This window comes from Halichoerus grypus, chromosome 5, assembly GCF_964656455.1.
Source record: "Halichoerus grypus chromosome 5, mHalGry1.hap1.1, whole genome shotgun sequence".
NCBI lineage: Eukaryota > Metazoa > Chordata > Mammalia > Carnivora > Phocidae > Halichoerus > Halichoerus grypus.
Genome location: NC_135716.1, coordinates 180,859,496 through 180,884,240, shown reverse-complemented (window position 1 = coordinate 180,884,240; position 24,745 = coordinate 180,859,496). Strand labels below are relative to the sequence as shown.

Below are 24,745 nucleotides of genomic sequence, written 5' to 3'. Positions count from 1 at the left end.
TCCAGGGCCCTGGCTGCCCGTACCGGATCAGGAGCTCTGAGATGCAGCTTGCCAGCTGGAGGCTCCTCCTTCTCCAGGCTGTTCTCTGGGCTTCAGATTTCTCGCTGCCTCTTTCCCGCACTGACCTTGCAGCTTTTTCTTCCCTCCAGACAGGGGCGATTGCCAGTTCAGGAAGAAATGCATGAAGGGCCAAGGACGGGGATTGGGAAGCAGGAGAAGAAAGCAGAGTGGTCCTGTGGCCCATCTGATTTGGGAGTGAGTGTGCAGGTGAAGGGAGTGGACGGGGAAGCCTGGGAGGCCACGCAGCTGGTCCCTGGATCCTCCGGTTAAAGCCCCAGTAGTGGGAATGTCTGGGATGCAGATGCTGCTGTTGGACCCGCACCTTGGTTTGGCTGCTGACTGAGAGAGATGAGGAAGAAGCAGAGGGAGAAGTGGGGTGCGGGGTGCTGCTGTCAGTCAGAGGGCAGCTCCGGTCCCTCAAGATGGAGGACAGTATAGGGATGCAGGAAGGTAGGCTGGCCAGGTATCTCTCTAAACCTCAGTTTCCCTACCCGAACAACAGATTAGAGCCTCATCGTTGAGGGTCGCGTTACTCCTTCATCTGGAAACGCCTGCTGTCAGTAATCTTGAATCCTCCTTCCCTGCTCCCAGCGCCCCAGGCTGGGCTCCATTGTCCCACTATTTCTGAGAGCCGAGTTGCTGACCATGATTACTTTCCCCGTCACCACTTCTCCCTTTCCCTCAAAGCACGGGCCTTGCTGGGAAACTGGAACAGGAGAGCCACAGAGTAAGAATGGGGCACATTAAGCCCCACAGCCTTGGTCAGAACAGAAGGCAAGTGAAAGCAAGGCCTCTGGTGCATTTGTGGCAGGTCCGAGGCCTCTGCCCTTTCATACGTGTCAGCTGCTTTAAATGAGGCTGGAAACCAGCCAAGATGTGAGGCTCCCCTCGGGGAGGCTGCGGCATGCGCTTGCGGGGTGGCAGCGTGGGGGCCAGAGAGCCTGGTGCCTTTCCGGCTCCCCGCTTCCTCTCCCGGGCCCCTTCACCACCCGAGCCTCAGCTTTGCTCCCTGCAGAAGGGAAGCGATCATAGTATCCACTCCACTGGTGTTTTTTCAGAGCTTTTCTCTGGACGCACTAGATCTTCTGCGCATAAGGACTTAGTTCAGTGTTGCTGTTGTCATTTGCAGACCACATTGCTTCTGTAGTCCTTCCTGGGTGGTAGGCGGTGTCCTGAGCATTTATAAATACTAACTCATTTGTCCTTATACTAACCGTATGGCGTAGGTCACTGTTACCCCCACTTCAGATGAGGAAACTGGGGTATGGAGAGGCTAAGTAATTGTCCAAGGTCCAACAGTAAGGAGTTGAGCTGGGATTCAACCTCAGTCGGTTCCAGAGACTATGTTTTTATTTTATTATTTTATTTTAATTAATTAGTTAATTTAAAGTAGGACTCACACCCAGCATGGAGCCCAGTGTGGGGCCTGAGCTCATGTCCCTGAGACCAAGACCTGAGCTGAGACCAAGAGTCGGACGGACTCTTAACTGACTGAGCCACCCAGGCGCCCCCAGCGTCTATGTTTTTAATCACTACACTGTAGCAGTTACTAGTCATTGTTTTGTGCTTGGAGCCCAGTGGACATGGGAAAAGCAAAGGGAGGAGTGAGAGGGGCTGAGCATATCTTCTCATAGTTCCAGCCATCACCGGAGGGCCTGCTGCCTATTCCCGAGCTGCCCCGATGGTCCTGGCGCCCTGCGCTCATGGACGAGACTGGCCGTGGTCAGAGAGTGGACAGCTCCAATCCCGTGGCCGCCCTGCAGGCCTCCCTGGTGCTTCCTGCAGCACAGTGGCCCGTCTCTAGCAAGTGGCCTACCACCTTCCCGGTCATAGTCCCTGTTTACAGGGTAGGCTCCCTACCCACCAGCTTCCTGGCACAGAAGCCAAGCTGCTGCGGAGGGAGGGGCAAGCTATGGGATTATAACATTTTTCTGAGAGAAAACACGCGGTGGTTTTTTGCCAGGCAGGAAATGTTTGATAGCCTAGAGATGTGTTTACCTCCACATCCCAGCCACCTGAACCATGTCTGATCCTTCCTTGTTCCTTGTCTGTCTTACCTCTGCCCAGGCGCCCTGGCTGTTGGAAGATGCTCACAGTGGCGATGTGCATGGCCTTTGTGGCTTGCCTGCAGGCCCAGGAGCTCCAGGGACATGTCTCCGTTATCCTGCTGGGAGCGACTGGGGACCTGGCCAAAAAATACTTATGGCAGGGACTGTTCCAGCTGTACCTGGATGAGGTGGGGAAGGGCTACAGTTTCAGCTTCCATGGGGCTGCCCTCACGTCCACCAAGCAGGGCCAGGAGTTCATCACCAAGGTCCTGGAGTCCCTCTCCTGCCCCGAGGACATGGCGCCCGGGCGCTGTGCCCAACTCAGGGGCCAGTTCCAGCAGCTGAGCCAATACCGCCATCTGAGGACGAGTGAAGACTACATGGCCCTGAGCAAGGACATTGAAGCACAGCTCGAACACAAAGGCCTCCGGGAGGCCGGCAGGGTTTTCTACTTCTCGGTGCCACCCTTCGCCTATGCGGATATTGCTCGCAGCATCAACAGCAGCTGCCGCCCGGGCCCGGGTGCCTGGCTGCGGGTTGTCCTGGAGAAGCCCTTTGGCCACGACCGCCTCTCAGCCCAGCAGCTGGCCACGGAACTTGGGAGCTTTTTCCAAGAGGAGGAGATGTACCGGGTGGACCATTACCTGGGCAAGCAGGTGAGCTTCAGCGGGGAGCTTGCCAGGGTTGGAGTGAGCTGGACGTGGGTGGACCCCATGGACAGAGCCACACTGGTGCTTGTGGGATGAGGCCCCGAGCCATTGTGAAATCGGAGCTCCCGTGGTTGTCCTAAAGGTGGGCAAGTGGTGAGAGGCTGAAGGAAAAGCCGAGCAGCAAGGGCAGGATGCGTGGCCCTTGTGCACGCAGCCAGAGCTTTGTTTCTCATTGCCCTGAGTCCTCTGCGCAGGTGTCGGCCTGGCTTCCAGTGGGTCGTGGTGTGGGAACTAACTTACTCCACACCCATCTGCCCTTTTTCAGTATCTCTGTCTTCCTGAGTTTTGTTTTGAGCCAGAAGGCTGGTAACAAGATCCTACAGTGAGCAGGGACCCTAAGTCCATTCTTCCCAGCCAGGTTCTGTGGAGCCTGGGGCTGAGCTCCTGGGTGATGCGGGCCGGCTGGCCACTTCACTCTGAGCATGCCCTCCGAGTGCCTCCAGAACATCTTTTCCTAGAAACCGCAGCAGAGGGCACACTGCGCGGTCTTCTCTGGTGTGGACCAGGCTGGTGAGCCCAGGACCCTGTGGGTGGGCACCTCATAGTCTTCCAGGACAGAGGCATCACCTTCTAGCCAGCCCTGTTTGGAGCTGCAAGGTTCCCAGAGTGTGCCTCAGACCTGCATCTGACCTGGTGAGGTGTTCTCTTGTTTCTGGGAAAATGAGAAGAGAACGCTTCCTGAATGTATCCAGTCTGAAGATTTTCTTGGTCCATTTTTGGTGTTAAAATATCTTTCATGAAAAGTTGACGGTAATAGAAGGTAAGTAATCTTAAATATTTTTTTTTCCTTGCAAAATAAAAAGCTGGACACCCTTGTGGAGGTCACTTAACAGTTTTTGGAGTCTGTATGGAGCTGTGAAGTCCTAAGGCCCAGGGACAATGGCGCCTGAAAGCATCTTCTCCGAGCAGGGTTAGAGAAGTTGGGGCCTTTCCTTAGGGTCAGGATTCCTTCTTCACCCTGAGAACCGGCAGCATAACCGGTCTCCTTCCCTGGCAGGCCGTTGCTCAGATCCTGCCTTTCCGAGACCAGAACCGCAAGGCCTTGGACGGCCTCTGGAACCGGCACCACGTGGAGCGGGTGGAGATCGTCATGAAGGAGACCGTGGATGCAGAGGGTGCGTGAGTGGTCCCCCTGCTCCGAGGCCCCCACCTGCCCTGCGCCTGGTGAGGTGTTGGGTCAGGCAGGGCTGGAGGATCTCTGCCCAGCGTCTGCGCCTTGGCTGGTGCTTCTCAGAGGGAGGTTTGTGCTGGCGTGTGGTCTCCCTCCAGGGCCTGCCGTGTGCCCAGGTCTGGACCGTGCTAACCCCTGGGGGGTCTGCAGGCAAAGCCCCGCGTGGTGCTCCCTGCCTTCAGGGAACACAGACCTGGCAGGTAACCTGAGTCTTACGTGGACGTGGTGCAGACCCTCCGAGCTGCGTGAGGGCTCCTCACACCTTGTGCAGGTGGCACCGTCTGCCTCGAGGCTTCTCCTCACCTGCTCCTCACCTCCATCCCTCCTGTTTGTCGGTTCCTAGCTCGGCTGCCGCTCTCTCGGGGAGCTTTGCTCAGGGGCCTGCTCGACAAGGTCCACTCCCCTCAGGCCCTCAGAGCGCCACGTGCCTCCCTTCTCCGCCCTCCAGGCTTTCCTGGGTCTCCTCCGGGCCCAGTGCGCCTCTCTCACCAGACCCTGGGCGCCGGGCCCCTCTCTGGCTCCCGGCACCACGTCAGACGTCCGAACAAACACCGAACGAATGAGCAGTGGTGACCTGGGGGCGTGGGGCCTGTCCCTGCCGGGTGGCCTCAACCCATCACTTGCTCATCGGTGAGGTGGCATGTCGATGCCAGCAGCAGCCCCTGAGGCTCCCCGGGGCTCCCCACCTGTTGGGAGCGTGTTGTTATGGTCAAGGCGTCCGTTCTTACCCAAGACAGTAAAAGCTAATTCTTCTTATGTCAGTCCCCCCAGTGGCCGAATGAGCTGGGTCCTATTGTTAGCTCCCACCTACAGATGCGGTTTGGTGATGTGCCCAAGGTCCCGGGGCAGGAAGTGGTGGGGCCAGGTCCTCGGGGTGTGGTCTGGCTCTGCACCCAGTCCGTCCCGCTCGCTGCTCTCTGCAGTCTGAGCTGGAGTGCCCGGGGCCACTGTCCCCACCCCACAGTGTGCCCCTGGGCCTTCAGACCCAGATGGGGGTCTGGGAGGTCTGTCTCCTTCTATTTGCCTTTTCCTCTTCTTCTTTCTCCTTCCCTTGGTTGCTCTCTCCAGCTTCTCTCCCTTCCTCTTCAAGTGTGTATCCAGTGCTGGAGGCTCTGTGTGAGGGTGTGAGGTTCACTGGGAGAGGGTATCTTGGTACAGACTCCAAAATGAATGACACAGGCAGGCAGTGGGGGGTGGGGGCCTGGGGCCGGGCTCCGTGAGCCAGGCCTGAGGGCATTGCTGTCCTTGAGAGGCGCTCGCTTTCTCCAATCCGGAGCCCATACCAGAACAGAGGCCCTCTCCCCACTGCACTGAGCCTTTGTGGGTCTCAGGAACCTGCCCTGACCCTTCCATATTTCCCTCCTGTCCTCAGCAGGGGCTCAGGGGAGGGTTTCCTCCTCGTGCCTGTGTCCTTGTGGGGGTGAGCGCTGGGCCTTGCTCTTGCTTCATCTGCAGAGAGGTGAACTTCAGATCTGGCGCTGAGAGCGTGGGGCGGGATGGGAAGGTGCCGCTGTCACCCTTCTGTAGGCCAGCTCCAGTCTCTGCCTGGACTTGGCTCAGCCACCGGCAGGGCTGGGACACCGGGACCTCCCCTGCCGCCCCTGTTTCTGGCAAGTAGTTCTGTGCCCACCCTGGGCTGGGGAAGAGCTGTGATGTCTGGAGTTACCAGTTGTACTGTTGCCCTTTATTCCTTCCAACCCTCCCACGCCATTTCCCTTTTGGTTTCTGATGTCATTTGTAGGTTTTGTTGTTGTTGTTGTTGTTGTTGTTGTTGTTGTTCGGCGGGATCCCTACGGAGCCAGGGGCCAGGCAAATTGCAGGCCTGCTTATCCCAGCAAAGGTACTTTTGGATTTTGGAGAAAGGAAAGGAGAAGTCACGACAGAAAGGCAGGCAGTGGCCTGGGCAGGTCTATTGGCCAAGGCCTGGCCTGAGGCAGGGGGAAGCTCAGGTTTGGATAGCGGGAGACAGCTGAGGTCCAGGAGGGAGGGCACAGTGGCTCTGCCTTCAGGGCTGCTGGGTGGGACCAGAGCAGAGGCCCAGCTGCCTGCAGGGTGTGGGTTCTGAGGGGAAGGTCTCACTGCTGCCATGACCCAGAGCACAAGACTTTTTTCAGTTCAACCCGGAGGCACAGAGAGACCCAGAGCAGGCAGGCAGCAGGGGACCCATTGGCCCCTGAGGGGCTTGGGACCAGTAAGGGTGTGGCCAGCCGACTGGGTCAGCTGCCTGTCCTTGTCGGAGATGGCCGGTGGGACTGCAGCTGTCCTGGGGGTTGGATCTCCTTGGTCGGCCTGTTTGCCTGCCAGTTGCATGCTCGGGCCCAGACCAGGGTAACGGGCTGACTTCCTGCTACTGTGCTCATCCCCATAGCAACTGGGGCCTCTGGCAACAGTGAGTTCTCCCTGTCGCCTGGGCCTTGGGGACCCAGAAGGATGAGCATTCTCTGCATGCCGAGAAGGTAGCCTGGTGCAGCTCTGGAGGCCCAAACACTGATCCTCACTGTCCCCTCGGGGTGATGCTTTGGAGCCCGTCCCTCAGGGGGCCCCTTATAGACAGACGTTAGTTCAGGCTGGAGAGAGAGGACAGGAGATGTGGGCCCTGCAGCCACCCCCCATGGCCAGGGAGCCCTGTGACCGGCACATCAGGCCTGGGCTGTGCCTTCTCCTGGGACTGGGGGTGGGAAGTGGGCGGGAGGAAGGCCTGCCCTCCTGCGGGGGGTCACGGCGCCTTGCGGTGGTTCCGTGTGCTTAGCGGGCCAGCTGCGGCAGTGAGGCTGGACGTGGCCTGGATGTTTCTGAGGCGGGATTTAGAGCTCAGCAGTCTGACGGGAAGCTTCAGAAGGGCCGATCCCCTCACCGGATCCCCCACCGCTGCCAGGGTCTGCGCAGCCCTTGCAGACCCCTGTGTGGGGAGGCTCCGGAGTGGCCCGGCTCCTGGTGGCACGCCAGGCCTGGGGAACGGAGCGCTCCTGGCCCCGAGCTGCTGCAGGCCCCGGGAAGGGGACTTCTGAGCCGCAAGGTCACCCCCCAAACTTCCGAGTGGGTGAGGCTGGCTGCCCCCCCTCCGCGGCCGTGTGAGCCCGGGCGAGTCTGCTGCAGTGTCCCGGCGCGCACAGCAGGATAGAGACAGCAGGCAGGGGAGAGCATCCTTCCCTGGTCCCAGGGCACCTCCCCCCCGCTCCCCTCAGTCTCGTCTGAGGCACCGCTCTCAGAGTCACAGAAACCCTGGGGGGCCGGGGTCTCCTGAAGCTGCAGCACCCTGGGCTGTACGAGGAGTGACCTTGGCTGGGCCGCTCAGCCGCGGGGTAGAGATGACCCCTGCTGGCCCTCATTGTGGCCGCTGGGAGGCCCCGCGGGAAGGAGGGCTGTGTCACGAGTGGCCTGAGGGGCAGCCGTCCGGGCTGGGCTGCCCTCTCTTCTGGGGGCGCGGGAATGTGATCCAAGGTCTGTGGCCCCTCCAAACCCCAGCCTCTGACCACTGCGCCTGTGGCCGCGGGGTCTGTACGGACCCTTGGTGGTTGGCTTCCTGCCAGGATGTGCTCGGAGCGTCTCTGCATCTCTTTGCTGCCCTACTTTCCCCTCTGGGGGGAAGGCTTTTTTTTTTTTTTTCTTCTGGCAGGAAGAAAGAGGGAGACTTCCCGAGGGTGGTGTAGCTGTCCCTGCCTGGGAGGGTCCCTGTTCCCACACTGGGGAAGGAGCGTGGTGCATGCTGACCCCTGAGGGTCGGAATGGCCGGGTCGTGCCTCTCACACAGGGACCAAGGCAGCCTGGGTCCTCCCAGGTGCGCGCCACCTGTCCCGCCGTCCAGCCTGGCGTGTCCCCTCCTGCAGGGCTGTCTGCAAGGTGAGCTCAGGGCAGGCTGCCCAGCCTCCGGCCGGCCTGCTCTCTCCTCGGCCCTCCCCGCTTTTTATTTTTAGTTATCCCCAAAGGTATTGGGAGGGAGCACAGCGAGCTTTCAGTTTTGTTGTTCTTAACTCCATGTGTTCCTGGGAAAACCCGGATCTCCCACGGCATGGAGGCAATGGGGAGGGGGTTTCTGGTCCCAGTTGTGAGGGGTGCATCCTCAGCACATCTCTGGATAATGGTGCTGACCCCCATTACTCTTTCTCTCTCTCTCTCTCGGGGTTGTTTTAAGGATTAAATGAAATCACATACATGGAAATACTTTACAAATGGAAATGCTGTTCTTCCAAGTCAGCAAGGAGGGGAAGTGGCAGTGTTCGCGCCGTCCCCGTGACTTCTCTGTGACCCGTGCTGGCGGATGAATAGACCCCGAGTTGGTCCGAAACACCCTTTGCGTCCGTTCCTCACCCAGTATCGTCTCTCTGTCATAGATGTGCGTGAACATGTATTTAAACTTCCTGTTTCAATAGTCTGTTCAGTGTATAAGTTCTGCATTTCTGTTCAGTTTTGTTTGTATCACGGAAAATGAGTTGCCCTATTATGAGGCATTTTGGCTGTTTTCACTTTTTGCTATTTTAAATAGTACGTTGCAAGCTTTTAAAAAATTAGGTTGTAATTCACGTACCATAAAATTTACCCTTTTAAAGTGTACAATTCAGTAGTTGTTAACACATTCACAAAGGTGTTCAACCACTATCATTCTAGAACATTTATGAGCATTTAAAAAAATATTTTTCCTTTGAAGATGGTTATGAAGTGGGGTTACTAGGCCACAAGGTGGAGATGACTTTATAGCTCCTGTTACATCTTATTAGACTGTTTTCTAGAACATCTGCAACAGTGTGTCCATACCTAGTTTTCCTGTAGCTTTGCCGGAATCGGGTGCTGCTGTCCCTCCTGTCCTTGCCTGTTTGGGGGGTTTGTGGGAGTCCTCTTTTTTTTTTTAAGATTTTATTTTTAAGTAATCTCTGCACCCAACGTGGGGCTCAAACTCATAACCCCGAGATCAAGAGTTGCACGTTCTACTGGCTGAGCCAGCCGGGCACGCCGTGGGAGCCTTCTTCAAGGACGCGGGACACAGCTTCTCTTGCCTTCCAAGAGAAGCTGTGTCCCGCGTCTTCTTCATGCTACCCGATGAAGGTTTGAGGGGCAGCACAGCCGAGGGGCAAACCGGTGGGTCTCCATGCTGGTGATCCTGTGATCTTGTGATCTTGGGTAGCGCTGGACTTGAGCCATTGGGAAGCCAGGTTTATGGGGGTCTTGCTTCCAGTTGTCCAACCTGGTCGAGCTTTTTTCTGCCCTTGTTTATACATCATTGAGTTTTTCACCCTCAACTTTCAATCTGGGAAAGGATACCAGGAGTCAAAATAGCTCATTTTCAGGAAAAATCAGTCCACAATAATTGGTGGTCACTAGGGAAAAATGGAGTGGTTGGCATGGTCAGGAGAGCCGGCCCCGACTCGACGTCCTGCCTGTGGCTGGCCACGTGGCTTCTCCCGGAGAGGTGAAAAGGCAGAAGGAACCGGGAAGGGATGGAAGGCTGTGCTAAACACGGGCGCCCCCTGAAGCTTGCAATTAAGGAATAGAGGAAGCTCTCTTTTACACAGCGGGTAGCAAACCTGTGAAATGCAGTCTCCCCATGGATTGAGAGAGGATAAAAATAGGAAGAGGGCTACTGAGGGGTTTGCTAAACTAATGAATAGCAAACAGATAACAGGGCTTTTAAGGACTCTGCTGTGTTCTCTCCCTCAAAAATTCATCTGTTCTTATTCTAACTGGTGTAAGGTGGTATCTCAATGTGGTTTTCATTTGGAGAGGTTGTGGAGAAAGGGGAACCCTCTTACACTGTTGGTGGGAATGCAAGTTGGTACAGCCACTTTGGAAAACAGTGTGGAGGTGCCTCAAAAATTTAAAAATAGAGCTACCGTATGACCCAGCAATTGCACTACTGGGTATTTACCCCAAAGACACAGATGTAGTGAAAAGAAGGGCCATATGCACCCCAATGTTCATAGCAGCAATGTCTGCAATAGCCAAACTGTGGAAAGAGCCGAGATGCCCTTCAACAGATGAATGGATAAAGATGTGGTCCATATATACAATGGACTATTACTCAGCCATCAGAAAGGATGAATACCCAACTTTTACATCAACATGGATGGGACTGGAGGAGATTCTGCTAAGTGAAATAAGTCAAGCAGAGAAAGTCAATTATCATATGGTTTCATTATTTGTGGAACATAAGGAATAGCATGGAGGACATTAGGAGAAGGAAGGGAAAAATGGGGGGGAGAATTGGAGGGAGAGATGAACCGTGAAAGACTATGGACTCTGAGAGACAAACAGGGTTTTAGAGGGGAGTGGGGAGGGGGGATTGGTTAGCCTGGTGATGGGTACTAAGGAGGGCACGTACTGCATGGAGCACTGGGTGTTTTATGAAAACAATGGATCGTGGATCACCATATCAAAAACTAATGATGTATGGTGACTAACATAACATAATAAAATTTTTTAAAAAATTCATCTGTTCTTAAAGCTTTAACTATCCCATTTATACTCTCAAACCTGTAATTCACTGATTCCAGGACATACTTTTTTTTTTTTTTTTTTTTTACATTTGAACATCTCCCAAGTTGCGTGTACCACTGATGGGGCGCCGTGGTCGACGTGGCCAGCGGCCTGTCTATTTCTTGGTGGTTGTAAAACAGTGATGCTTTCGCCATCGTGGGCATTTTGGATCTGATGAAATCCAGTGTATCCCTGGCATTCGTTGCCTATACAAGCTCGAGTCTTCTACCTCTAGCCGGCCTTCTCGATACTGTCACTGGATGTCACCACTGCAGACTCAGCAAATTTCGAACATAAACCGTCATTGAATTTCTCTCGGAAACACCAGCTACGTTTTCTGACTTCTTTATTTCCAGATGATGACGGAGCCCCTCTCTTGCAGCTCCTATAATAATACAGATGCTAGCCGGGATCTACCAGCCCCTCCTGTGTGCCAGGCACCGTTCCAAGCCCTGTAGATGTGTTAACTCATTCATGCTCATGGCAGCCCTACAAGGGAGGGGTGCCACTAGCCTCCATTTACGTGTGAGTTAGGGCTGCTCACGTGGGGCCGCAGAGCTGAAAGGCGGCAGAGCGGGTACTTGAACCCTGCACCCTGGCTCCAGAGACCGCACTCCAGGTCACGACTCCGAGCGGCCTCTCAGATCCAGCCAGGCCCCACACAGCCTTTCCTCATCCCCTGACTAATGACTGCGTTTTCGCCGTTACTTCATTTGCTGTGGCCCTTGTTACTTCCCGCATTTGCCCCGAATGCTGTCTTGCTGGTTACATCACCACCGGCCCCCTTGCTGTAAGCCCGTCTTGCAGGTAGATTGGAGATGGCCTCTTCCCACGGCACCTCTGGCGTGGTTCCCCTTCCTGCTCTAACACTTGCTTTAAAAAGTCTTATTCGAAATACAGTTCCCCTATCAGACAATTTACCCATTTAAAGCATATAATCCAGGGGATTTTAGAGCATTCACAGCCGTGCATCCACCACAGTCAATCTTAGAAGGTTTTTATCATCCTCAAAAGAAGCCCTGTACCCCTTATCCTCGTCCACATTCCCTCCCAGCCCCACGCAGCCGCCGACCCACTTTCTGTGTCTGTGGATTCCTGCCACGTCGTCTAAGTGACCTCACGCAGCGGGTGGCCTTTTGTGTTCAGCTCCTCTCGCTGAGCGCACGGTGTCAGGTGCATCCCTGTGGCTGTGCACACCAGACCTTCTTTCTTTCTTGTGAGTAATATTCAACAGAATATTGGATAGACCACATTTTATTCATCCATTCGTCAGCTGACGGACACTTGGGTTGTTTCTACTCCTCGGCCGTTGGGAGTAGTTCGTGTACGTGTGTCCGCGTGCACGTATGTTTTCATTTCTGTTGCACGTGCACGTAGGAGTGAAATTGCTGGATCACACAGTAATTCTGTTTAACTGAGGTCAAGAACTTTTAACAGCCCCTCGGACTTCTCAGCCTAGTTTCTAAGGCCCTTTCCATCCGTTCTTGATTTCTGCTCTTCTGAATCACAGACTCGCAGCTTCTGCCAGGCCGGGCTTACCGTTGTCAGACGAACTGTGTGTTGGGGTCTCTGTCCTCTGGTTCATGATAAGCACCCCAGCTAGGATGTGGCCCAGGGCAGAGTCTGCTCACATATGTATTTCTTTGAGATACACAGTATTTAAAAAAAAAATCAATTATTTGTGCATACTTAAAAATCACGAGATTTCTGGGGCACCTGGGTGGCTCAGTCAGTTAAGCATCTGGTTTTGGTTTCGGCTCAGGTCATGATCTCGAGGTTGTGGGATCAAGCCCCGCGTCGGGCTCTGTGCTCAACGCAGAGTCTGCTTCAGATGCTTCTCAACCATACTGTAAGAACTCTGAAGACCAGAACCCTGTGGGGCTGGGGGAGCCCAGTCATTGTTTCAGTAGGGGGTGCTTTGGGCATTTGGGCTGGCACCATTGGGCTGGATTGTCCTGCTCTTTCAGGGTTTAGCATGGCTGGCCAGAGCTGCACCCTCAGGTTCTGGCTGAGAACAAAAGAGTCAGACTCCTACTACTGAGGACAACGGTGCCTTCCTACAAGCGGGCTCCTGGCTTCATTTCTTGCCCCACGACCCAGGTGCTCCATCAGGTATGACATCATATTGGGCTGCATTCAGGGCACGTTCTGCCAGTCACGGCTGGTCCTGCTTGCCATCCAGCTGGCATGAGTGAGCACCACGGGCCTGGTTGGGGCAGGTGGCTCAGGACTGGTGCCGAGGACCCTGGGTGGCCCCTGTAGGGGAGTGTGCGGGCCCAAGCAGGTCTAAACTAGGGGCCGCTTCTTTCTGCTCCTTTGAATTAAATATTGACTAGATAAAAAAGAATTCTTACTAAATATGTGTAGCATGAAAAAGTACGATATAACAAACACCAGTGTACCCACCAAGCCATTTTTTAAAAAGAGCTTTATTGTGTCCTTCCCCAAATCTTATCCTATTTTCTCTCCTTTACTATTCCAGATTTTGGGTAGGTCACTCCCTTGCTTCTCTTTATTGTTTCTATGTAGGTCTGATTTCCTAGACAATATGTTGTTTAATTTTGAAGACGACGCATACTGTATGTGTGCGTGTGTGTGTGAGAGAGAGAGAGAGAGAGAGAGTGGATCTTTTTGTTCCTTTATCCTGCATTTAGGATAATCTCCTCAGATCTGTCTTCCAATGACTGACTCTTTTTACCTGTTTCTAATCCATAAACCCATCCACTGAATTTCTAATTTCCAATTGCATTTTTCATTTATCGAAGTTCTATGTACACCGGTCCTCTTATATCCTATTTTCAAAATTAGTTTTTATGTTATCAAACCGAGCATGTTTCTTTCTGTCCACATTACGATTTTGCGAGTGTGGACGTTCCTGCTCTCTGCCGTCCGGTGTCCCGTGGCGTGGCCGTGCGGCTGCGTCAGGTGCCGGGCGCACAGTGGTGGCAGACCGGTGAGCCCCCACTCTGCTGGAGCTTCGGGTGTGGCAGGGAGAGGACAGACGGACACCGAGTCAGTCAGCCGGGCTTGCGGGAGACAGGGCCCCCAGGAGCGCAGGCCAAGGGGTCCGTGACAGCCTCTAGAAGCCGAGACCTGAGGGACAGGCAGGAGTTACTGGGTGAAGGAACCAGGCCCGAGTTCCAGCTGATCACACAAGGCCTTTGACAGATGATGACTCCTCCTGCCATGATGTCCGGCTCTCTCCGTGACGCTCTGAGTTGGCCTGGGTGTCGGCAAGGTGGCCGAGTATGAACCATGCCCTGTGCCCTATTGTGCATTTGAAGCGTAAGCTGTGAGACTGTGGGATTGTACGTATTTGAGTCACTGCCGATCAGGCCTCATGCTGAGTTCTGGGGGACGCAGAGTGCTGTCACACGTGCTGGCCCCGCTCCTGACTTGGCCTGTGCTGGCCTGAGACATTCGACTCTGCCGTCCGGGCTGGAGCAGGCGTGGTGGTGGGAGCTACCCCGCGGGATCCTGGGAGGGCGAGCGGGAGGGGTGCGGTGAGCACCGGGCTGCCACCGTGGGGCTCTGTGCCCCGTGTCCTCGGTGTTATTCTCCCTTACCCGCACAGGGACCCTGTCCACCCGCCAACCTGCTGTCTTCAGCTTAGACACGCACAGAACGGAACTCATGGTTCCCCTCAGACTGGTCCTCTCTCGGGGTCCCCCCCACTGCCCATCCTTTGCGTAGGCCCCAATTCTAGCCCCTCCCCTGGGCTCAGGCTTGTCACCAGCGGGCAGCAGCCAGTGACTTCTGATTCCACAACAGATCGTCCACTCCCTCCGGCTCCTCTGCTGCCCCTTCAGCTCCAGCCCAGTTGCCTTCCCTCGGGGCCACTGGCCACCGCGGAGCCTCCTCCTCGGGGTGCCACATAGCCTCCTCGGGGCACCGCATAGCCGCCTCCTTGGGCTCGTTGCTTCTGCATCCGTTCTTCCCCCAGCGGGAATATACACCAGATCTTGTCTTTTCCTGCCTCAGATTCTCCACTCGCTTCCCTGAACGTAGAACCTGGTGCCACCAGCCCCTGCCCTCCTGGCCTCTCCATCTTGCTCACCCTCCCGTAGACCCCCACAGCCGAGCTCTTTCCTGTCTCGGGGTGTCTGCACCCGAGGCCCCTTCAGCACAGTCTTCCCCTGGCTTTTTGCAGTGCTGACTCTTGAGCCCTCAGAGGGCCCTCTTCTCTCTCTCTGTACTTAGTTTTTCTAAAAGATTTTATTTATTTGACAGAGAGAGACAAAGAGCACAAGCAGGGTAGCAGCAGAGGGAGAGGGAGAGGCAGACTCCCCGCTGAGCAGGGAGCACAACGAGGGCTCGGTCCCAGGACCCTGGGATCATGACCTGCACTGAAGGCAGCCGTTTAACTGACTGAGCCACCCAGGCGCCCCTCTTTTTTATTTTTTTAAGTAGGCTCCACATCCAGCATGGAGCCCAATGTGGAGCTTGAACTCATGACCCTGAGATCAAGATCTGATCTGAGACCACAAGTCAGACACCCAGCCGATTGAGCCCCCCAGGCGCCCCTGTAATTTCTTTACTGACTTACTGTGTTTTCCTTCCTTCCCACCAAAAGCCGAGGGCAGGGACCTCCACACCTGCTCGCTGTCCGCACAGCTGTGCCCTTGGTGATGCGGTGGCCGTTGTCAGCCCCGTTTAATGGCAGGGTGCAGAAACAGACCCAGATGTCAGGGACGCCCAGGATCACACAGTACTAAGCGGCACTCAGACACCTGCTGACAGATGCCTGGGGAGGGGCCGGAGTCCGGCCACACATCTGCAAATAAATGTCCTCTGGCCTTTGCTGGCACCAGACCCTTCCCCACGCAGATTCCTGGGAAGGCCCAGGGAGTTTGACAGCTTCGCTTAGAATGCTCAGGGACACCCTCCTTCCTTCTCTTGTTTGTGCTCTGGCATAAGTTGTGTTTGTAAGCTCTCTGGCCTGGGGGCTGAGGACGCCGGCTGCAGGGTGGGCGTGCAGGGCAGGGGTGCCGGGGAGGGGGTCAGGTGCACCTCCGGGAGGTGGGGCATCTTGCCGATTCTTTACAGCCCCTGCTTCCCCTCCTCCTCCCGTGTAGGCCGCACCAGCTTCTATGAGGAGTACGGCGTCATTCGCGACGTGCTCCAGAACCACCTGACGGAGGTCCTCACCCTCGTGGCCATGGAGCTGCCCAGCAACGTCAGCAGCCCAGAGGCCGTGCTGCAGCGCAAGCTTCAGGCCTTCCGGGCTCTGCGGGGCCTGCAGAAGGGCAGTGCCGTCCTGGGCCAGTACCAGGCATACGGCGAGCAGGTGCGCAGAGAGCAGCAGAAGCCAGACAGCTTCCACAGCCTGACGCCGACCTTCGCAGGTGGGCCCTGGGGCCGCGCAGGGGCTGCCCCCCACCGGAAGCAGCTTTCCAAGTCCAGACGCCCTTTGGTTTGGGTTGGAAGAGACCTCAGGTGGGACATTCACAAGGGTGCTCGTCGCCAGGGAGGAAGGTCCTTCGCTTCTCTGGCCTTCCACTGTCTTTGGAAGCTCACCCGTTGGGTCGTTCTGGGTGAAGGGTACCCCAGTGGTGGTCTCAGTTCAGTCCGCATCCACACACACTTCCAGAGCTCTCTGAGCCGGATTCACACCCGGCTCCCACCTATAGCCAGCCCCCCCCCCCCCGCCCCCAGTGAGGCTACAGATCTGTCCGGCCACAGCCCAGGGCACCTCCGGCAGGCAGTCTCCCTGCAGCTCAGACGGATGTCCTCTCAAGCCATGCTATGGACAGTTCCCAGGGCCCAGAGTGTTCCTGGAGAGGGCCAGCCCCCTAAGGCTGCAGGTAATAAATTCCACTACAAGAGCAGCGGCTGTTTATGGGGCACTTATGACATGCTAGGCACTTGATATACGCTCCCTCACGTAACCCTCGGGAGCACAAACCCGTGGCACAGGCGTGATTACTACCCCCATTCAGAGGTCAGGAAACCAGAGGCTCCATCAAGTTCAGAAACTTGCTCAAGGTCATGCAGAGATCGTACATGGGAAGACCAGGCTTGGAACTCGAGTCAGCAGTGCACTCAGCCCTTGGTTCCTACCACACGTGCGCCCTCCCGCCGCAGGCCCCCTTAGCGGCACACCACCCTGCTGTTGGCTCAGAGCCCCAGCCCCACCCCTTCTCCGCTGTCTGGCCTTGCCTCAGGCACATCTGGGTGCTCTACAAGCGGGAGGGAAGCATGCCTCCCTCCCCACCATGAGACTTCAATTCTCTTTGCTTGGGGCAGGCGAAGGCCAGGACTCTAAGGCGCCTCATGGAGGTGGGTGTCTGAGGTGGCCCAGAGGCTGCATTTCAAGCACTGATTTGGGGGAGAAGATGCTAGAAAGGCTGAGCATAGCAAGGCCGGGGGTGCTTCAGAGGCAGTGGGCTGCCCAGAGGAGGGGCTCAGAGAGAAGGGCTGGTGTGGAGGGAAGGAAGGGAAGGCGGGTGCACTGGGAAGTCCTGGGTTCTCTGTGCCCGAGTGTCACCTCCGCTGTCCCCTGTCACCTCAGGCATCCTCGTTCACGTAGACAACCTTCGCTGGGAGGGCGTCCCTTTCTTCCTGGTGTCTGGCAAAGCCCTGGATGAGAGAGTGGGCTATGTGCGGATCTTGTTCCGGAACCAGGCTTACTGTGCCCAGAACGAGAAGCGCTGGGCGGCAGACCAGAGCCCGTGCCTGCCTCGGCAGATCGTCTTCTACATCGGACACGGGGAGCTGGGCAGCCCTGCTGTGCTGGTCAGTCGGAACCTGTTCAGGCCCTCTCTGCCCTCTGAGAGCTGGAAGGAAGTGGAGGGCCGGCCCGGGCTCCACCTTTTCGGCCGCCCTCTGTCGGATTACTATGCCTACAGCCCCGTGAGGGAGCAGGACGCCTATTCTGTCCTCATATCTCACATCTTCCACGGCCGCAAGGGCTCCTTCATCACCACGGAGAACTTGCTGGCCTCCTGGGTTTTCTGGACCCCCTTGCTGGACAGCCTGGCCCACGAGGTCCCGCGCCTCTACCCAGGAGGAGCTGAGAGCGGGCACCTGTTGGACTTCGAGTTCAGTGGCACCCAGTTGCGCTTTTCCCAGCAGCAGCTGGAGCAGCTGGTGCCGGGCCCAGGTTCCGCTCCAAAGCCCAGCGACTTCCAGGTTCTCCGGGCCAAGTACCGGGAGAGCCCGCTGATCTCGGCCTGGCCCGAGGAGCTGATCGCGCAGCTGGCCGACGACATCGAGGCCGCAGCTGTGTGGGCGGTGCGGCGCTCCGGCGAGTTCCACCTGGCGCTGTCCGGCGGCTCCAGCCCCGTGCCCCTGTTGCAGCAGCTGGCCACCCAGCACTACGGCTTCCCCTGGGCCCACACGCACCTGTGGCTGGTGGACGAGCGCTGCGTCCCGCTTCGGGACCCTGAGTCCAACTTCCAGGGCCTGCAGGCCCACCTCCTGCAGCACGTGAGGGTCCCCCACTACAATGTCCACCCCATGCCCGTGCATCTGCACCAGCGCCTCTGCGCCGAGGAGGACCGGGGCGCCCAGATGTACGCCAGCGAGATCTCGGCCCTGGTGACCAACAGCAGCTTCGACCTGGTGCTGCTGGGCATGGGCACGGACGGGCACACGGCCTCCCTGTTCCCGCAGTCGCCCACCGGCCTGGAGGGCACGCAGCCGGTGGTGCTGACCAGGAGCCCCTCCAAGCCGCACCAGCGCATGAGCCTGAGCCTGCCCCTCATCAACCGTGCCCGCAAGGTGGCGGTCCTGGTCATGGGCAGGCTGAAGCGTGAGATCACCATGCTGGTGAGCCGTGTGGGCCATGAGCCCAAGAAGTGGCCCATTTCAGGTGTCCTGCCTAGTTCTGGCCAGCTGGTTTGGTATATGGACTATGAGGCTTTTCTGGGATGATGGTGCCTTTGGCCTTTGCTTGCTCCCATGCTCGCTTTCCCCTGTACTTTCCCCTTCCCCTTAGTCCTGCCACCTGTCCTGGCTCTCTGGAACCTGATGCCTCAAGATTAAGCCCCCAGAGAGGAAAGGACGAGGCCTTATCCCAATCCCTTTGACAGTCCGTATCTAGTTGTGGTGGGCAGACACAGACACAAGGAGGAAATGGAGTCTGCTCTTGAGAAGCTTCCAGTCCACGTCAGGAGAGAAATATCCGCCTTAAGAACATACCAGCAGCAGTTACACAATAACACCAGCCAGCACAAAACAGGACGGTGTGAGAGCTCCCACCTTCACTAGAAATGCAATGGCTAGGGTTAATCAGGGAAGGCTTCCTGGAGGGGGTGAACCTTGAACTGGCTCCTGTGGAAAAGAAGACTATGGATAGTAGAGAGAAGGGAGCACGGGTTCCATCAGGTACAGAGCCCACACGAAGCAGGTGCTAGAAACTGTCCAGAGACCTTGAGTTGGCCGTTTCTTCCATCCCTCCCCTTCTTCCTGAGCCTCTGACATTTAGCCTACTGTCCTGGCCTCTTTGTGGCTGCCTCCTCCGCTCTCTCTGGGTTCCCTTCCCCTCTGTCTCCTTGCTGTCCCCCAGACAGATGAAGGATGGTAGCAGGAACACAGCAACAAACACTAAGAAGGTCCCAGAAATCTTGCAGCTGTTGTTTGGAGCTCCCTTTCGCAGTAGATGGACTTCTCTGCGTGGGGGGAGGCCCCCCGCCCACTCTCCCTTCTCTAGCCAACCCCCTTCGTGATACACAGTGGGCATAGATGATTTGGCCATTCCAGGGATCCCTCACTCCAGAGGGTCCTTTACACCTCAGGGGACTTCCAGTGGGCATTTCCACTCTCAGTAGACCCTGTTGCTTTCCCAGGAAAGATCCGGTTAAGCCTTTCTGTGATGCGGACACGTCATTTGTGGGGAGAGCTGTGATGGAAATGGTCCAGACCCTGCAGGTGCTCTGATCTGACCAGACAGGAGCCGGGCCTCCTCCGCGGGCAGCTGCAGCTCCCAGGCAGCACTGGCTGCCCACGAGCTTCTCAGGGACCTGGCCGGCCCCCGCCCTCCTCACACTACCTCTCGGGGGCATGGAGCCCACCTGCTTGCTGTGTGCTGGCCTGGCCTGTCACCGCGGACACACTGACCCCCGGGGAAAACAACAGGTAGCTTCTGTTCAGAGGAGGTTGGGTGCTCTGTTCCTGATTAGCGCCGGGCCAGTAATAGTGGGGGGGGGGGGGGCGGGGCTGTCTCTCTGAAATTCTTGTAAAAAATATTCTCACACACGTAATTAGTATTTCAACTTCCCACGTCGTCGTGCGCCCAAGACAGGACTGTAAAGGAATGAGACCGATTTTTCCTGTGTGACTGCGTGACACCTCGTATCAGGTGTTGATGTCACCCTGAGGGCTTTCCTTGGTGAGGGGGAGCATCGCCAAATGTATTTCTCTGCTTCTGAGTGTTTACACTTTCTTTAAGGCTGTGGATTTAAAAGCATTCTGGGGCCTGAGCTGAGGGTTCTCTATGTGAAAGGCTCTCCTGTTGAACGTCCCCTGGCCTCCCACGACGCGTCTGGACAGGACATCTCTCCTTACACCGAGAGAGCTAACCTCGGCAAAGCAGAACCCCAGTGCCCGGTCGGGAAGTCTCTCTCTCTGGGGGTCTGCGTTTTAGCTTTTTTCTTTTTTTGCTTCTGGGGGCCAGCGCTCATGAGGGGACACGGGTGGTTGTGTGGCCACTTGGGGGCGCTCTTGCACCATCCCGGCCCTCCCTGCACCAGCCCCTGGCCTTGAGCTCTCCCCCATGTGTTCTTCAGGAACTTCATCCTCTGTGGTTGCAACACTGACAGAAAGGGACCTCCACGCGCCCAAGAATCAGTCCAGGATGTGGGCCAGCAGGCCCTGATGTCACCATTTCTGAATAATAGTGAGTCAGTGTGGGCCTGAGCCCAGGACCTCCCGTCTGAGAGGAGGACCTTGCCTCAGAACCCAGCCTTCATCGGTGGAGCATACGTCAGGGGCCGGGGTGGGGCAGAGGTGCCAAGTGCTGCCCTGAAGTCACACCACAGGAGTCCCCTGTGTCCCATCCTGGGAAGGAGGGTCTCAGAACCGGGCCACCGAGACGGATGGTGTTCCACCTTTGTGGACCACGATCCATGGCCAGAAGCACACCTTACCTCAGGGATCCGTCATCACATTCGTGTGAGTCTGCCTCACGCACAAGTTCCATGAAGGAATTCTTCCCTTAGAACGTGAGATACCCTCCAGTTTCTATTTCATGTTTGGGAAATGCTGCCTAGAACCTACTAGATTGATACATGGTTCGAAAAATGCTGCTCCAGTCCAACTTCACCCCGCGTCTGAGCCGAGGGCCCGAGGTGCAGAAGGCAGCACGTGTGTCCAGCTCACACAGGGGCCACCAGGGAGCACGTTGGGACGGGAACCTGGGCTTTCCATTCCTGCAGCTTTGTGCCGCGGGCCCACCTGGCACAGCGAGGCTGCCGTGGCCCCTGGGGTGGGTGCTCGGCTCCCTTCCTCATGGGGTCGATGAGGCCGATGCGACACGCTGCTTGGTCTCCTTACTCTCTCAAGCACCCCGTGAGGAAAGTGGAGGCGTCCTTGTTTACAGATGACTTTGACGCTGGAACTGAGGTTGTCCGACGACAACAGGCCAGGGTGCCAGCCCCATGGTGCCCCCTCCTTCCCAGGGAGCTCTCGGTGCCCAGAGGGGCTGTCACGGAGCGGCGGGCGGGAGCCCGTGTGCCCTCGTGGACCTGGGAGAAGCGGAGGGCCCCCCCCCCAGCGATTTAGCATCTCTAGAGCGAGCACCTTACCATTTGTTGTGGGGAGAGAGGGGAGGGACTTTCCAGGTTGTTGTAAACTAGGTTCTGAGTTTGATCTGGGAGCATAGTTCTCTGCTAACCACAAGTTAAAATAGTCGCGTTGACCTTCCCTGCTTCTTGTTTCTCTGCAGACAGAGCTTTATTCCCACCTGGGGCCTCCAGGTTAGCGGCCCCGCGGTGCAGAGCGCTCCCCCAGGGTCGTCTCCCCGGAGGCACAGGCCTGCTGTCCCCGGGCCCAGAGCTCGCTCCTGCTTTGCCTCGCACCCTGCTTTCCCCGTTTGTGCAGAGAGCTGAGGGCAGTGTGACAGAGCAAGGCGGGCAGAAGCTTCCACAAGACCTTAAGGGGTGGTTTCCCGCAGTTTAGTTTCAGGAACAACAAAAAACTTTATTTTCAACAAAGATACATGCAGCCTCACATAAGCACACTCTCAGTTTTATCCGGTTAGATTTTTATCCAAGGCAGACAGGACCCTGCAGACCTTAGGCCACTTGTGGAAAAGCTGCCTGGCGGCGTGTTCGAGAATGCACAGGGCACAGGGCCCGGGGTGCCCGTGGTGGCCGGCCAGCGCCATCCCGCCCGCCTGCCCCCTTGAAAGACAAACCCCGAGGGCCGAGGGCCTTGGGAGGGCGGATCACAGCGGGGGCGGGGGGGACGGCTCAGTTGGTCCGCCCGGCGCCCAGAGGCTCTGTGCACACAGCTGGGGTTGCCTGTTACAAGTGTGGGCTTCTCCCCCTGTGCGCCCTGCCTGCCCTTGTTTCCCTCCGCAGACCGGAGGCTCACCCGCGCCGCCGGCTCTGTCCAGCTTCCGTCTGGTGTTTCGGCCCGGGGCCTGAGGGGGGCGCTAGCGTGCGGTGGGGCTGGCCTGTGTCACACCCTGTGCAGGCTCCGTACGAAGTGACAGTCCCTTCGTGCCCTGTCAGCACTAGGGCAGAGCGCCACCCCCGTTCAGAGCCGTCTTCCCGCCACACGGGTCTTCACCGGCTGGAGTGAGCGGGGACCCAGCCCAGCATGTGTTTCTGGGGATGTGCGGTGGCAGAGGTCTTCTCCAGAGGCGGCGCTCGGTGGCCTCCAGGGGTGGGCTGTGAGCGCGGCCTCCACGGCTCGTGGCTAAGCGAGGTGCCAACTCACGAGTGCTGTCGCCAGCACGAGACAGAAACAGCAAGAGATTGGAGGAGGCATTCCCGAAATTCTAGCGATCCCTTCGGGGAAGCTTCCTCCCCGGGCAGCTCCGGGAGCTCCTGTTTGCAAAGCAGACCGCTGGGGGCCGTGTCTGTGTGTGACCCGAAGGCGGACAGGGCGGGGGCCTAGGGGAATCATGTTGATTCCCTAGGATGGTCTTTGTCCCAACCCCTTGCCCTGCTCTGGGGTGTTTTGCAGGAAGTCTCTGCATCTTTTCTGTCCCTCTGGTGCAGGGCCAGGCAAACACATTTTCATTTGCTGAGAGCCCAGGGGAGCATATTTGGATGGCTAGTAGTTCGCTTTGAAAGTGGAAGTGTAAACAGACGCTACATAAATTTGTTGGTTTGGGCCTTCAGCTGTAGCGCTACAGAAGTCTAGAAAGGTCAGTTATAAAACGTCGTGAGATACTTAACTAGGAAAGGACAGGACCCTGGGTTAGCTCCGATCGAGGGTCCAGAGCGCATCCAGCTCTCCGAGGTGTGACCTGTACGGTCTCCTCCTCCTGGTCCCGCAAGCAAGGGTCGAGTGCAGGGCCTCGTCCCCAGCCAGGAAGGCCGAGCTGATCCAGAGCCAGCAAGAGACCTAGATGGGGTGTGGGGCCAGCGTGGAAGCCAGGGTGTGTTGCAGTCGGGACCGTGTCCGGGCGGTCTCCGTCCCTTGCTGGGACACTCCGTACTGGGCTTCTGCCCAGCGAGCAGAGTGGCAGGTAAGCTCCTTTCTCAGAGGGCCTGTGTCCTTTGTGCGGTGCGGTGGGGAGACCGTAGGTGTGAACCCCCTCTCTGCCAAGTGACAGTGATGTGCCTTGTCTTCTTGCACAAAGAGAAACTGCCCCTGGTTTTTATGGAAGCAGCGGACACTTAACGATGTCTCAGACAGTGAGACACATTCAGAACAGAGTTTTTAAAATGACTTTTTGTATGTCAAATGTAACATTTATTTTTTAAACAATAAAATTGTTTTGCCAAAGTCCGTGTTCTCCTTTTTCTTCTGGGAGACGGGGTGCGTGGGTTACGGACCTGGTCGTTGTGCCGTGTGTGGAGCTTGGCGGAGGGGAGGGGACAGTGAGGTCCCGAAGGGAGGACCCGCGAACGTCCCACTGCACACACACGGGTGTCTGGGCAAACCAGCCACATGCCATCTGCGTGAGGCCCACAGACCTCCCGGGAGAGACCGCGGTGGGCCAGGCGACCGGACTTCATGTCCCTCAGCCGTCCCCCCAGCATTGCTGGCAGCCCACCAGCTGGGGAAGCCCTTGGCCAGAGGGAGACACCAGGAGGGAGCATCTCTGAAAGCCGCAGGGCCTCATGCCCTAGTTGGCCTCGTGCCCTCTGCCCGATTCTCGCCTCCCACCTGGGTCGTGTTCCCAGGAACGTGAAGATTTTGGGGGGCAGTCAAATAAAACTGCGGAACCACAGGGGGTAGAGGAGCCAGAGATTTGCTGGTTGTGGGACCCAAGCAGAGAGGTGACCTCACAAGGCAGCGACAGGAACCACAGGCTCATCCGGAAGGGGCGATGTCCCCAGGGACCAAGAGGCACGGGGGGCAGACACACACCCAAGAGTCCCCAGGGGAAGAAGGGAAGGCCTGTGGGCAGTAAAGAAGGCTGGAAACCAGAGGCTGCAGTCAGCCCTTGGCTGTCTCTGCCTGAGAAGCACATGGAGGACAGGCTTCCTGGAGGAGGCGGCCCAGGGCTGGGGGAGAAACCAGTGTGGGTTTCTCGCTCTGCCGGGACGGTGGTGGTGTCCTTACAGAAACCTGGGGAGGCAGGCTCCCCGCCTACCAACACTCGAGACGTCGGGGCCCCGCGAACGTCTGAAGGCAGCACTGGAGAGTCATGGGTCCCTGCCCCTGCCCCCACCTTGGGGAGCCTCCATGTACTTGTGTTCAGGGGTCCTGGTGGGTCAAGACACCCAATGCCCGCAGCTGCAGCGACTGGTTCAGGGGGACCTGTGGTCCAAGTTGGTGAAATCAGAGTGAACTCAAGGATGCGGGCCGAAGCTCCCCCATGTCTCTGGCCCCCAACCTGAGGGCGGGTTGCCCTGGAGCTGGCAGCGTCCCTCTGCCCACCACGGGGAGCCTGAGAGTGAGGGACCCGGCAGAGAGCAGAGCCAAGCAGCCCTCCCCAGGTTCCAGTCATGCCGGGATTCTGCCTGCTGACTGTTCATTTGCGTGTGCTTCAGTTCGTGAAAACAGGGCTGTCACGCGTGGCGGGGAGTGCACAAGAGGCCTTGCAGCTCGGGGGTTGTTGGGTGTTTCAGGAAGCCCAGCAGAAACCCAACGCTGACCCGGGAGGTGGCTGGGGCCAATCGGGGCCAGGTCTCTCTGGCTGGGGCCAGGCTTTCATCAGCCCGGGG

General features: G+C 57.2%; 1 protein-coding gene across 3 annotated transcripts in view; it reads left to right on the top strand.

The window, feature by feature from the left end:
* H6PD (hexose-6-phosphate dehydrogenase/glucose 1-dehydrogenase) overlaps positions 1-23,357 on the top strand; it is a 29,414-nt gene extending 6,057 nt beyond the window's left edge. For all 3 annotated transcript variants that reach the window (XM_036090492.2, XM_078073811.1, XM_078073812.1), the window contains 4 exons: positions 2,128-2,764; positions 3,816-3,933; positions 15,533-15,802; positions 16,969-23,357. In XM_036090492.2, coding sequence (XP_035946385.1) covers positions 2,128-2,764; positions 3,816-3,933; positions 15,533-15,802; positions 16,969-18,332 — 2,389 coding nt within the window. In that variant the 3' untranslated portion in view covers positions 18,333-23,357. The remainder of the gene's footprint in view (positions 1-2,127; positions 2,765-3,815; positions 3,934-15,532; positions 15,803-16,968) is intronic.
* The last annotated feature ends 1,388 nt before the right edge of the window (positions 23,358-24,745 follow it).